The sequence below is a fragment of the Coptis chinensis genome, chromosome 3 (assembly GCF_015680905.1).
Source record: "Coptis chinensis isolate HL-2020 chromosome 3, ASM1568090v1, whole genome shotgun sequence".
NCBI classification, from domain to species: Eukaryota; Viridiplantae; Streptophyta; class Magnoliopsida; order Ranunculales; family Ranunculaceae; genus Coptis; species Coptis chinensis.
The window spans coordinates 32,180,852-32,194,650 of NC_141458.1; the positions used below are offsets into that span (position 1 = coordinate 32,180,852).

At 41.7% G+C, this 13,799-nt stretch overlaps 1 protein-coding gene across 1 annotated transcript; it reads right to left on the reverse strand.

Moving 5' to 3' along the window:
- Positions 1-7,420: 7,420 nt before the first annotated feature.
- LOC147509206 (uncharacterized) lies at positions 7,421-8,389 on the reverse strand. Its single transcript, XM_086597736.1, has one exon. It carries the CDS (start codon positions 8,387-8,389, stop codon positions 7,421-7,423), a length of 969 nt encoding a protein of 322 aa, XP_086453862.1.
- Positions 8,390-13,799: the final 5,410 nt, after the last annotated feature.

The window sequence follows — 13,799 nt, forward strand, 5'->3', positions numbered from 1 at the left end:
TGTTTGAACGTTTGTTCCAGCTTCTCTTCTTCTTCGCAGACTGTGCATTTCCACTACCGCTGCGTTGAAAGGTAACGTTGTTCTCCTCTTTTGAATATGTGTTGCTAAGCATAATAATCGCTTGATCTTTAACCGATTTGTGTTCTTTGTTCGTAGGTGTAATTATGGCAGAATGCAGCAAACGGAGTAAGGGAAAAGGGCGTTTGAGAGAAACTTCTCCACTGGTCATGGAGGAGATAGAGTTCTCCCCTCACGTGCATGGAGACCGTGGAAAGCGGAAAGCTGCTTTGGTGGGGGCCAGAAGCAACAAACGACCTAGGAGGGCTAGTCGTCCGGCTGGTGGCGTTGTGATCGTCGCCATTAACGTCTTTGGTGAGAACTTCGTTCAGCGACACGGGGATGTGGGGAGCGAGTTCTACTATGTGGGGAAAACGGGGAAGAAACGCATAGTGAAACGTTCAGACTGTAGTTTCCACTCCGCCCCATAGCGAAAGTAGCTTCTTTGCGGGGCCGTCTTTGGATGGTGATAAAGGCGGAGGTGAAGGATGAAAGCATGGAAACGCTTCTAGGGACGATGGATATGGCGGCTTGTCTGGTAAACTCGTGATTCAGTAGGTGCTTATGTTAGTTTCGAATGTCTTTTCGGTCTATTGACTTTGGTTGTGCAGTTTCTTGCGGGGTATGATAGGCCGAAGAATCTTTGTTCAAAGCAATTGAGGCTGATGATAACTCTCATGTGGTCATGTATATATCACGCGGGCTCGCGTGGAGAGCTGAGAAAATGAAGCTGGAAGTAATGACGATGAAATATCGTAACGCTTATTTATTGCAGAGAACGCCGCTACGGTGATTGCGGACTGGACCGAGCTAGATAAGGAGGTGGTTGCGGATCGCTTATGCCAAGAAATGCCAAAGGGTTAAATTTCATGAGGCAAAGAAAGCATACACCCGGCTTGTGCGAATATGCCGTATTTGGGACGAAATATCATGTCTGAAGAGAGCGGGTGATGGGTGAGCGCAAGAACAAGGTATCGCGGGTGATCTTTGAGGTCTAGCGACACGGTCGGGCGATAGTCGCGACCCCCAAAGATAAGCATGTTTTAACCGATGTTTGATGATGTACTGTATTTCTCTTTGTGGGAATTTGTGATGATGTGTTGATTTTGCCTCTCTTATATGGGAGTAAACAATAGAGCTGTACTTTCGAGGGGCTTGCTCGAAAGCGATTCGCTACACCGGGTACCGGTGAACTGGTTTCCACGGAAGTGGCAGTTCGTTGTTTTGTTTAATACGTACCGATCTGGATTTTCTGGGTAGCCCCAGCAGATCGGTAAAACGAGCTGTAATGGCTATGGCCAAACACTAGTATGGATTGGATTTAGAACGCATGTCTAATGTTGATTGTTTGCATCGATTCTCCTGCTTACTATGCGCGTGGTTTGTAGTTCAATGCTCAGCGCGCAGAAATGTTTTTCATGTAACTGTTACTATGCTTCGTTTGTCACCTTGTTTGTAAGAGAGAAGTGCTAGGAGCCTGCTTAGAGGATATGACTCGAGGTTGAAGAGTTCTTCGTTTGGTGTATTCTCTCTGAATTTATAAGTAATGCTGTCGGGAATGTCTTGCTTAGGCAGGGCGTGTTAGCGTATAGAAGCGTAATGCCCATTGGTATTGTACTCATGTGGTCGACCCTATAGCATAGGTGTTCGACGAGTGATAAGTGAAGAGACTGTGGAACCTGTAAGCTCCAGAGAGTATGATGGTAGAGAGAGCATTCTCGTGTGGTCGAGTCTAGTAATATAGGTACTCGACGTAACAAGAGTTGAGGAGGCTACAGAGCCTGTAAGCTCTAGAGAGCTGTATGCTCGCGGAGAGCGTTCTCGTGTGGTCGATCCTAGAAATATAGGTGCTCGACTTAACTTGACTTGGAAAGGCTGTAGAGCCTGTAAGCTCCGAGAGTCAGATATCGCTGAGGCGTTCTCGCGGTGGTCGATCCTAGAAATATAGGTCCTCGGCGTAACAAGACTTTGGAAAGTTGTGGAGCTGTAAGCTCCAGAGATCTGTATGCTCGCGGAGAGCATGCTCGTGTGGTCGATCCTAGAAATATAGGTCCTCGACGTAACAAGACTTGGAAAGGCTGTGGAGCCTGTAAGCTCTAGAGAGATGTATGCTCGCGGAGAGCGTTCTCGTGTGGTCGATCCTAGAAATATAGGTCCCTCGACGTAACAAGACTTGGAAAGGTGTGGAGCCCGTAAGCTCCGAGAGTGTATGCTTTGAGGAGGCGTTCTCGTGTGGTCGATCCTAGAAATATAGGTCCTCGACGTAACAAGACTTGGAAAGGCTGTGGAGCCTGTAAGCTCCAGAGAGCTGTATGCTCGCGGAGAGCGTTCTCGTGTGGTCGATCCTAGAAATATAGGTCCTCGACGTAACAAGACTTGGAAAGGCTGTGGAGCCTGTAAGCTCGAGAGTCAGTTATATGCTTCGCTGAGAGCGTTCTCGTGTGGTCGATCCTAGAAATATAGGTCCTCGGCGTAACAAGACTTGGAAAGGCGTGGAGCTGTAAGCTCTAGAGAGAGTTTGTATGCTTTCGCGGAGAGGCGTCGCTCTCGTTAAAATGGCGTCTTTTTGGCCGGAGGATGGCGGACCCGAGAAGCGTGTTGATTATCTATCTTTGTGTAAAATTTGTTTGACTTGTCAATACAAGTAAATAAATTATATTGTATTAGTTAACACAAGAAACTTAAGTTTCATTAATGTGAACAAAAGGATATACAACATGAATAACGTTACTGGTAAAATTTTTTCAGTAGATAGGTATTCCAAGGTCGAGGCAACATCTTCCCCTCTTGGGTTTTTAGCCAGTATGCTCCATTGCCGACGACGCGTTCCACGATGTAGGGGCCTTCCCATGTGGGTGCTAACTTGGAATCGTCTTTGCGTCTTTTTTCAGCACTAGGTCGCCCGGGTTGAAAAGACCTAGGATGCAATCGCTTATTGTAGGAGTTCTTCGAGTTTGTCGATAAGATGCAACTCGATGGCGCTAAGTCCCGCTTTTCTTCCAACAGTCGACTTCTCGTGCTAACACGAGTCGTTGTGTCTGACTTCGACAAGTTCGATCGAAGTCTTAGTATTTATCATTTCGGTGGGAATTACGGCTACGTGCCATAACATAAGGAAAATGGTAATTCGCCCGTCTTGGATCGAAACGTGGGGTGCGGTGAGCCCATAGAATATTCTCCAATTGATTTGGCCATTGGCTCTTATTCTTTTCAATCTTTTTCTTCAAGTTTTCCAAGATTGCTTTGTTCTTTACCTTACGCGACCATTACTCTAAAGCGCATTGTGGAGTAGAAAATCGTGAACGATCTTCCACTTGGCTAGAAACTCTTTAACCGTTACGCCTTTGAACCGAGGCCCATTATCCATTACTAATGTATCGGCAAACCAAATCTGGTGATGATGTGAGTCCGGATGAAGTTTTCGACATGTGACTCTTTGGCGTGTGCTAAAGGAATAGCCTCGACCCACTTGGTGAAGTAGTCGGTTGCAGCTAAGACAAAGCGGAAGCCCGTGACTTTTACGTGGGATGAACGGTCCCATGATGTCCATGCCCCACATGTGGAATGGCCATGGGCTTGCTATCTTGATCGGTTCAGCGGCGAGGTTGGATGATATTGCCAAATGTTGGCCAAATGTTTGACACTTGACACATTTGAGGGCGTATCTTTTAGCACATAGCTAGTAAATCCACATTCTCCTTCATGGATCGCAAAAAAGTTCGATCACGTCAATTATTCGTGGATTTTAAGATTCAAATTTTCAACAATAATACTTTTTAAATATTCGGTCCAATAAAACGCTAACGGTAAAAAATACGATATATCGTGTTTAAAAGCGGGTATATCTGAATATATTTCGCTAAAATTCGCTATATATATTTTACATTTAAATTTTGATATATAAGTATATAACGTTTTTATTTTTATTTTTACAATTTTATTCATGAAAAAATAATACAAATGTCATTTTATTTGCCAAACTTTATAATTCGTGAATTTTTCGCGAATAATTCATGGGCAATTATAAGCCCGACCCAAAACCGGTCGCAGTCACTAAAGAATTAAACCGTATCATTCCGAATTATTCGTTTTATTCGCCAAACCTTATAATTCGCGAATAATTCGTGAATAAACTAATACAATTACTAGCTATGCTTTAGAGAGACCGGGGCCAAAAATATCCTTGTGAAATGGCCTTATGGGCCAAAAGAGCGACCACCGGCATGATTTCCACATTCTCCTTCATGGATCTTTGCGAAAACTATTCGAGTAGTCTTGTTTTCTTTGTGGAGGTGATGCAACGCAAAGTGTTTCTGAACAATTTGTTATGGAACAAACAATAACGCGTCGTGCTTTATAGGGGATTTGCTTTAGCCTTGATGCGGCTCCTCGGGGGGGCTTTGTCTTGGATATAGTCGATGATAGGCTGCATCCATGTTTGACTCAAACGGCTGGTGAGAGAGGAATAGGTCGCTTATTGTCGGGTGTGCTCGACTTGGAACTTGAGCGGTCGATCGATCGACTACTTCTATGAGTAGTTGTCTTGGGGTGCGGCTTCGAGTGCGGGTTGCTAGGTAAGCTAAAGCTTGTCCGCATGACGGTTTTCGCCATCAAGAAATGATGTATGTGTACCGCTTAAAAGAAGGCAATAATTTATGAACGACACGAAGATATTTTGAAAGATTACCTTCATGGGTAGTGTACTCTCTTTTGCAACCTAGCGAACAAACCGGTGCGAGTCACTAAAGACTTGGAGCTCTTTGACGCCGGAGCTGCGCAATAGATATCTGAAGTCCCCTAATCGGTGGGCCTCATTACTCGCCTCGTTATTGGAAGTTGGATGCGAAGTCGATCGCGAATCTTTCGACTTCTCCATCACCGTTCCATCGGGTGAAACTAATACAACCCTATGCCGCCCCACGGTTGCTAGAACCATCTACAAAGAGAGACAAGGTGGACTTGATGTGCTCTTTCGAATCACGGGAGGTCGGTTTCTTGTTCCCAATTGGGATCATCAACGTGGAAATCCGCTAGAAAATCGGTGACGACACATCCCTTTCGAGAAAATCCGGGTACGAACTCCGGTGGTGTTCACCTAGTTCTTCGCCCAAACCGCCATTCGAGTAGTCTTGTTTTCTTTGTGGAGGATTTTCTTCAATGGGAGGTCGGTAAGAACTTTGATTTGATGCTACCTGAAAGTAAGGCCTGAACTTCCGTGCGAATATAACAAAGCAAGTCACGGCTTTTTCGTGGGAAGGAGTAATTCTTTTCGTAGAAATTCGAAACAAAAAGTGGCGTCTTGCTTGTGAAGTAGATCGGTTTTTCTGAATTGTTTTTTTCTTTGAAGAGAACCGAGTTGATAACTTTTAAATCGGACTTCGCCGGATAGAGCTATTAAAAAATAGAAAGAAAAAGTCTCTCCATCTACGGGCTTGGCTAAGATTTAAGGCGTGGTGAGGTACTCTTTGAGTGTGGCTTAATGCATGATGGCACCGATCGCTCCATGAGAACCTATATGTTTCGCCTTTTAAGGAGTTGTGGTTTAGGAATGGTCTACACTTATCGGATGCCCTTGATATGAATCGGTTGGCTCAACCAACGGCGACCATGCCTAACAATTTCTGTATTTGTTTCTTCGACTAGTCCACTATTGTTATCTCTTTAAATCGTGCATGGATCGGGCATGTCTAAGAACGCTTCGGATCTGGTGCGGATTCACGCCGATCCCTCATTTGAGACACTTGATACCCTAAAACTTGCGGGAGGACGGCTCAAAAGGCATTTCTCTGGATTTAGCTTCATGCCCGCTCGGGCGTAATCTAGAGAACGCATTTGTTCAAGGTGGGCAAAGGTGATCACCGGCTTTTTGCTTTTGACGACCATATCGTCGATGTAGACCTCCATGGTGTCGCCTAACATGTCTTGGAACATGTCGGTGACCTAAAAAGCGTTGATCGTTGCTTCGCGTTTTTCAGCCGAATGGGAGAACGTTGTAGTAATAGATCTATTTTTGCTTTGTAATGAAAGAGGTCTTCTCTTGATCCTCCTCTGCGAGTGGGATTTGGTTGTACCCATCGATGAGTTGACGCGTCCATGAAGGAGAGAAGCTCATGACCACAGGTCTGGTCGACAAGTCGGTCGATGCGAGGTAGGGGAAAACTGTCTTTTGGAGTGGCCTGATTTACATTCGTAAAATCGACGCATATGCGAACTGTTCCGTTCTTTTTGGGTACTGCCACAATGTTAGCGATCCATTCCGGATAGTCTACTTTTCTGATAAAACCGACTTGCTTTAGTTTGTCGACCTCGTCGTTGATGGCTTTTTGAAAACGCAGGATATAGTGGGTCGTTGTTCGGACTAGTCTAGCATTGGGATTAACATTTAATTTATGGCATCGCATTGCGGGATCTATTCCGGGCACATCGATATACGACCAAACAAAAATATCTTTATTCATAGATAAGAAATTTACAAGGTGGGTCCTGATTGTGGGGTCGAGGTTAGCCCCTACATATACAAACTTGGGGTCGTCTTCGATGCCTAGGTTCACTTTTTCTCTTTGTGCCGCTGGAGGTGATGCGACTGATGGCAAAGCGCTGCTTGGCGATTTGCTATCGAGGGAGGTCTGAACACTTTGTGGGACGACATGACCGGTTGCCGGTGGTAGCGACTTGCGGCAACGCCGGTGAGGGTACCCCACCTGGGAAGTGGGACCTGAATGCATGCACATTGATGGTGTGGCTGCGTCATCATCCGTATGCCTAACACGAGGTGAGGCGACCTCGATACTTTAACCGACGGACAACTATGAATAAGTATTTGTTCGGTGGATCAATCTTTGGAGATCTTCATTTTGGCAATTATTTTAATGGATGTTCGGGGGACTTGTTTTGCGCGGTATTTTGCATTTGAGAGAAAATCTGGTTTGCTAGAGTTTATAGCGTTCTTCTTGGCGGTTCAGGCTGGACTTCGGCAACCAAGTCATGTGCCATTGTGTAATTGGTGGGTTCATGTGTGGCGGGGGTCGGTTCACGGGCAGTTTCACTTGTTGACATGATCTGGTTACAATGGTACGCTTCAAGTTGATTGTTTCTAAGTTCCATCATTCCTCGAGGTCCTGGGAAACGGAGAACTTGATGCAAAGTTGACGGTACCGCCTGCATCTGATGGATCCAGCGTCGTCCGAGTATGGCATTGTATGGCGACTTGCTGTCTAGAACGCAGAACCGTGTATTGCAGGTGATCTTTCCTTTCTAGATCCCACCGACACTGGAAGTATAATATCACCAATGGGATCGGCCCGGGAACCATTGAACCCATAAAGGGGGGCGATCGGGTCTACGAGGACGGACTTGGGAAGATTCATCTCTTGCATGGTGTGGTAGAACAAGATGTCACAGGAACTGCCGGTCGATCGGGGCGACGCTTATTTGATCGGTCGCTAATTTTGACATGGACTACCAATGCATCATTATGAGGAAGGCAGACTTTGCTTAAGTCGGCCTCCGTGAAAGTGATATCGCCTGCGCTGCGACCTGAACCACGCGGGGCGTGAGCTGCCTGTGAAGTGAAATGATAGACTTCCTGAAGAGCGCCGACACGACGTCTTTTCTCTCTAGATGAGGTGACGGAGTCGTCCGGGAAAGTAATTACGTGAATAGTTCGATCATTGTCACGATCGGATGAGTGCTGCCTTCGCTCGTGGCGCGAACGATCTCGTGGGCGTCCTCTGCTGCGAGGACGAGCTTGAACCTCTTGGTAGCGACGGGGAGGTGGAGATCGACTACGGACTCGGCGAGCCATCAGTTTGTGACGCAAGTCGCCGTCGGGAATGCTAGTGTACTGTTTTATATGGCCAACTTCCACTAGATCCTGGAGATAATGTTTAATCCCCCAGCATGCATCAGTTTCATGGCATTTTGCGTTGTGAAATGCGCAAAATGGCTTGTCAGGTCGATCTACTGGTTGCCTCACATCGGGTTGGAAGAATGGAGCTCGCTTAATCTTACCCAGAATGTAACTGGGGGAGCGTGTCAGGATAGCGAACTCTCTGCTGTTGTCTGACCGGGCACTGGCTTTTGGTACAAGAGACCTATGGCGCTTCTTGGCCTGTGGAGTACGATCTGAAACTGCTGCCACCTCCTGGTTCTCGTCTAAGCCGTGGAGTTTCAAAGATTCCTGCAACTTGATGTACTTGTCCACGCGAGCATAGAGTTCGGACAGTGTCTCTGGGCGTTCCTTCATCAACGACCTGGAGAGGTCGGTGTTACGCACTCGGCAAGCATTGGAAAAGGCCAGTGTGGCGAAAGATTCTTTCAAGCCACTTTCCATGCATAACAGTTTGGCTTTGAACCGTCCTAGGAACTCACGAATAGTTTCGTCTTCCTTGAATGATAATTGAAACAAAGAATCAAGATCTGCCTTCTTCACTTTGTTGTGGACGTCTTGGCGAACAAATCGATAAGTTGTTGAAGGTTTTGATAGAATCGATTCGATTGAAAGAACCAATCAAAGCGCCATCCATTGAGATCTGGGGGAAATAATTGCGATGGAGATGATCAAACTCGGGTGAGCTGTAAAGTGCCAAACTCTGAATGTAGCGAGCCACATGCTGACCAGGGCACGTGCTGCCATCATACATGGGAAAGCGTGGTTGGATAAAGTCTTGTGAAGAGGGTTTATTGAGGACCTCTGCGCTGAACGGAGACGCGCGATATTTCTAAAGCATCTTGTGCACAATCTGTGTCGAATCCTTCTTTACGGCGTTCTAACCAATCCTTTGTGATAATTCGTTAATATGTTGATTAACGTCGTTGACGTCGTTCTCTGCTCCATTACCGACTTGTTGTTGCTGGTAACTATCCACTTGAGCTCGTAAAGTAGCATTTTCCTCCCTGAGCAAGGAAATGCTCTCGTTCGTTATTCCCAACTGGTGGGCAAGGTGCTGGACTTGAGCTTTGAGGCTGACCATGCTTCGTGGGCTTGAGAATTGGTGATGTATGAACTGATTTAAGGTGGTTCTCAAGTAATCGAAACCACAGACGGCGCCAATGTAAAGGGGTGTTTTGGATTTTCTATTGGGACCGAAGTTAAACGAAGTTTAACCGCCCACGATATCCTCTTGTTGGTTTTCCTTTATTCTTTTTTTGGGAGAGAGGAATCAGGCCCGACGTAGTTCAATCAGGTGGTATTTATAGGCTTAGGGAAATGTCAATCTAGAAGGCACGTGTGTCTATGGTACACGTGTAAGGTGGAGATCGCGAATGAGTGTTGAGCTGGTTATATTATAAGTCGTGTGTTGATTGGGTGTTGGCGAGGTTACCCCTATTTCCCGGTGGTGGGAAATACAATCAAGATTTTGGTAATGATTACCCTTGGTGGTGATCATTACCCGAGGCGTTCTGCCTTTAGCCAAGTGCTCGTACCGAGATATCTTCGTTTGTACCACCTACCAGAAAGGAGCTATTCGTAGGTCGTTCTTGGAGGTCGATGCATTGAAGTCGCGTATGCAATGTTTCTTAGAGAGCTGCTTCATAGATCGGTCCTGGAGGTCGTTGTATTGAGATCGTTTACGTTTCGTATGCAATGTTCCTTAATGGGGATATTGCTCCCCTACACGCCTTCTGTTGGTCTAAGCTCATTTTTATATATAAAATTCTTAATTGCTTGAATACGTACTTAGTTTACATGTTGGTTTCACACATACACATACACATACACATACACACATGTTTGTTTGCTGTTCTGTTTCTTTGGAGAAAATTATGCATGTGCATTGTTACGAAACATGGCCCAACCCCTCATTGAAACTACACTAAATTTTTCCATAACTCTATCGCATGTTAAAGATTATTCCCTTTTGGGCTACTTTTAAGTTCTTAGCTGGTTGTCAATGTGTTGATTGTGATTGTGATATCCTCTGTGGTGTTGAGCAGGTACATTGTGATGCAACTATTGCCTTCCCTTTACTGGTTGTAGAAACATTTAACCTTGAAGCCTAATTATGACCTAGGTTACATGGACACGGCAATATCTAAAAAAAATGTGTGTCGACACCGTGTCGGCACAGCTAAATGTGTGGAAATTCAGCAGAGCACGAGTAAAGAACACACAAACGACTATAAAAAGTAGTAAATGATGAAGAACCTGTTTTTGACGATCTGGTTTTCTTTGATGAAGAAGACACGACTGGTTTTCGACGATGACGATCTATTTTCGATGATGAAGAAGAACCTGGTTTTCTTCTTTCTTTGGTAGGTGTGGTTGGCGGCTTCCAGATCTATTTTTGAGGAGTTTACTGGGCTTGGGCCTTGTTTAAAAAATATCCAGGTAACGAGACATCTACATGTGGAAGGAGTTTTGTGATGACAGAAGAAGAGCCCGGATATCTAATTTATCTTGATTTTGTACAACAAAATAAAATAAATAAAGAAATGGCAACTTATTGATGTCATATTGCATTTTTCAGTTACTTACTTCCATCTTTGTTTTACTTCCATCTTAATTACAATTAAGTAGCATTTATAGTAGTTTTGGTTTAATACCGTACTAAATGAATTTTATATATACTATTATTCAAATTTAATTGTGTTTATATATATATATATATATATATATATATATATATATATAAATATTTTATATATATATATTCAAATTTATATATATATATATATATATATATATATATATATATATATATATATATATATATATAATGATCATGGCCTCTTAAATTCATCCAGGTATTTTTCTTACGCATAATACCCCTGGATGAATAATTAAATCAAATGCCTATTTTGTCTTTTTATGCCTTTATAAATTTTTAGTATCGATATTGTCCTTAAATTAAAATATTGCTTAACACCTTTGAATAGGAGCAATCAGTCTTTTCATGTGGCGGTATATTAAAAAACCAATTCCACGCTATTTTGAATTGTACGTCTTACTATAAATGGCATTTAATTAGCAATAATTGGGTTATTTAATAAGACGTTAAGAAAATGAAAAGTCTAACGCAGGTGCCGACTAGCAAAGTCGGTAAAATCTTTGGGTGATGATACTAGAGGTCTGGGGCTCAAACCCCGCCAGCATCAAAGAGTTACTGATCTCATTTAAAACAGACTTGCCAAAAAAAAAAAAAAAAAAAAAGTCTAACAAGAGAATACGAAGCGATTCTTTTTCCTTCGTCTCCCATCTCTTCTGCTTCTCATATATTGTTTTTCTCATTACAATGAAATTACTACTCTCATTCTTTTAATTTTGGGTTTCTCTCCGTAAGGAAAAAAAAAAAAAAAAAAAAAAAAAAAAAAAAGTAACCAAAAAATTGAGTGTAAAACCAATTAAAGAAGAGCTCGGAGAAGAAAGTGTCATGGAGGAAGACCACTCTTTATCTCCTATCTACTTTTTGATCTTATCAAAAGTAAGTTTCTGATCCTATTATTATGTGTTCATCTCTCTCTTTATAAAAACCAATGACATTAAATATGGAATCGATGTCTCTAGCAAGCTGATTATCAGTTAAGATACTGTTTGATCATCAATCAGTTAGAAATACAAAATTGGGTATTAGAGTTGTAGTTGTGAATGGTGTTTATTTGAATTCCATTGAAATGAGTATCTTTAATTGATATTGTAGATTGATGACTGCTGAAAATTTAGTAATTTTTCTTTCTTTCTGTTGTTTGAAGAGGATTTCAGTTCAGGACAAGCAGATTAAAACTTCAGTTGTGGTAACACATGAATCATTGTACAAACTTCCAAGCTTAGAACTATGGTTAGTCCATTGTCTCACTATTTGACTACTTCAATTCCACTGAATTTCATAATATGAATATGATGTTATTACAAACAAAATTTCTTCAGTTCACCGCTTTATTTTGTGCAAAAATTTGCTTTATGGTGATTTCTGGATTTTACAAGACACATTTTTACGTTGAAGAGGGCATAGTTTCTACTGAATACACATTTTTATTAGTGTGCATTTCTCGGAGGCCTTCAAATTCATTGGGAACGGGTTGGAGATCAAATTCTTGCTACAATTGCAGGAGGTACAATATATCTATATATATATATATATATATTATATTTTATGTTGTTTGGATGATAAAATTTTGTTTGAGCTATAATATGTGTGGGGTTGTTAACGACTTTCTTATAGGATTAAAATGGCAAATGTTTGTTTATTGATTTCATATCCAGAACAACTCGCATTGTCCTCTTCTTCAAGCTTTAACCATAAGATTTTAGGCATCATCTTTGATTGTTGGTGCTCAGATATGCAGGTGTTTAAAGATGGAATGGTACACACAAAGTATCAATACATGTAGGATGTGTCAATGGCTTTATGCGGGATGTTAAAATACAATATGTACGAAGTGATTTTCGATTTGCTTATGGTAGTTGCGACCTCGCTTTAAATTTACACTAGATGAAAGAGTGTGAATAATTGTTTTTGAATATGAAGCAGGTAGATGATGACTTTTTTGGGTGCCACATTAATGAAGCAAGAATTTTCTTCATAAGCAAATTTTTTCATAGAACTGGTAATGGATTCAAATTCTTATTATCTATCTGTTGCGGTGGCAACTACTATTAAATGATTTTCCATATTAACCTTTTGTGTTTAAATAAATCTTCAACTGATCTTATAATGCATATATGTTTTGCATAGACTTCTTTACCAACACTTTTATAATTCCCGAGATCTACTTGCTGTAAATATATGTTAATTAAGTTCAACAACCAATAGCATATGTTTAGTCATGTTAGTAAATGATATCCCGAGCAATTTGCTGCTTAATTCAAATTATTTTTCGCTACAAATAAGCCAATTATGTTTCTTGTATATTAAAAACCACTTTCTTGCCTACCTTTTTAAAAGTCAAAGAAATATGTCAGAACAAAGCCTAGCTACTATCTACATTTTGTGTATTACAATCACTATTTGTGTTCTTTGTTTATTTACATAATGTCACTTGCCTTTATGAATTTATCGAAGGAGGATTTCTATTTCCGCTTTTAGTATATTTTTTTTAGTCAGATTAACTCAAATAGAAGTTTGTTGTGGGGTTGCCTACAGTTAGAATTGTGATTTATGAAGGTCCATCTATGGGCATTCATGTCTTACTTTTTATCTTATGGTTGAGATAAGACTTCAATGTGTATGCTTCAATAAGCACAATTGGTGACAACCTTGGTGGGTGTTTGCTGACATGAGGGTGTAGTAGCTCTTTTAAAACCTTGGTGGGTGTTTGCTGACATGAGGGTGTAGTAGCTCTTTTAAAATTGCTTTAATTTTTTTTGTGTATGACGCTACTAAACTCCTCAGTTGTACCAAAGTTTGGGAGATTTTATGCATCTGAACCACTAATTAAGTTATTCTTTGTAACACTACGAACTTTTTTGTTTATAGGGTTTAGCTCAAATAGTTTACTGAATAGTGAATATTGTAACTAAAGATTTAGTTTTATTGACATTTAGCAATGATCGACTCTCACAGTTGAATGGGTCGATTTTAGTGATGTTCACTTCAACCGAAGATTAGTTCATGTTTAAGATCAGTTAGTTAAGTGTCCATTTTTACATTTAAGGTCATTTAAGTACCTTCATCTTCATGTAGTAGTTTTGCTTCTCAAGTAGCGGTACACTTTTTCCATACTAAATATGCTAATTTCTTTTCCAACGATTGGTTTCTTTTCGGGCATCAACATGAAAGGATCATCTTTAATATTCTTGAACA

What these genes read in the sequence shown, in the direction of transcription:
- LOC147509206 (XM_086597736.1), bottom strand. Translation starts at nt 8,389, where the DNA reads ATGGAAAGTGGCTTGAAAGAATCTTTCGCCACACTGGCCTTTTCCAAT.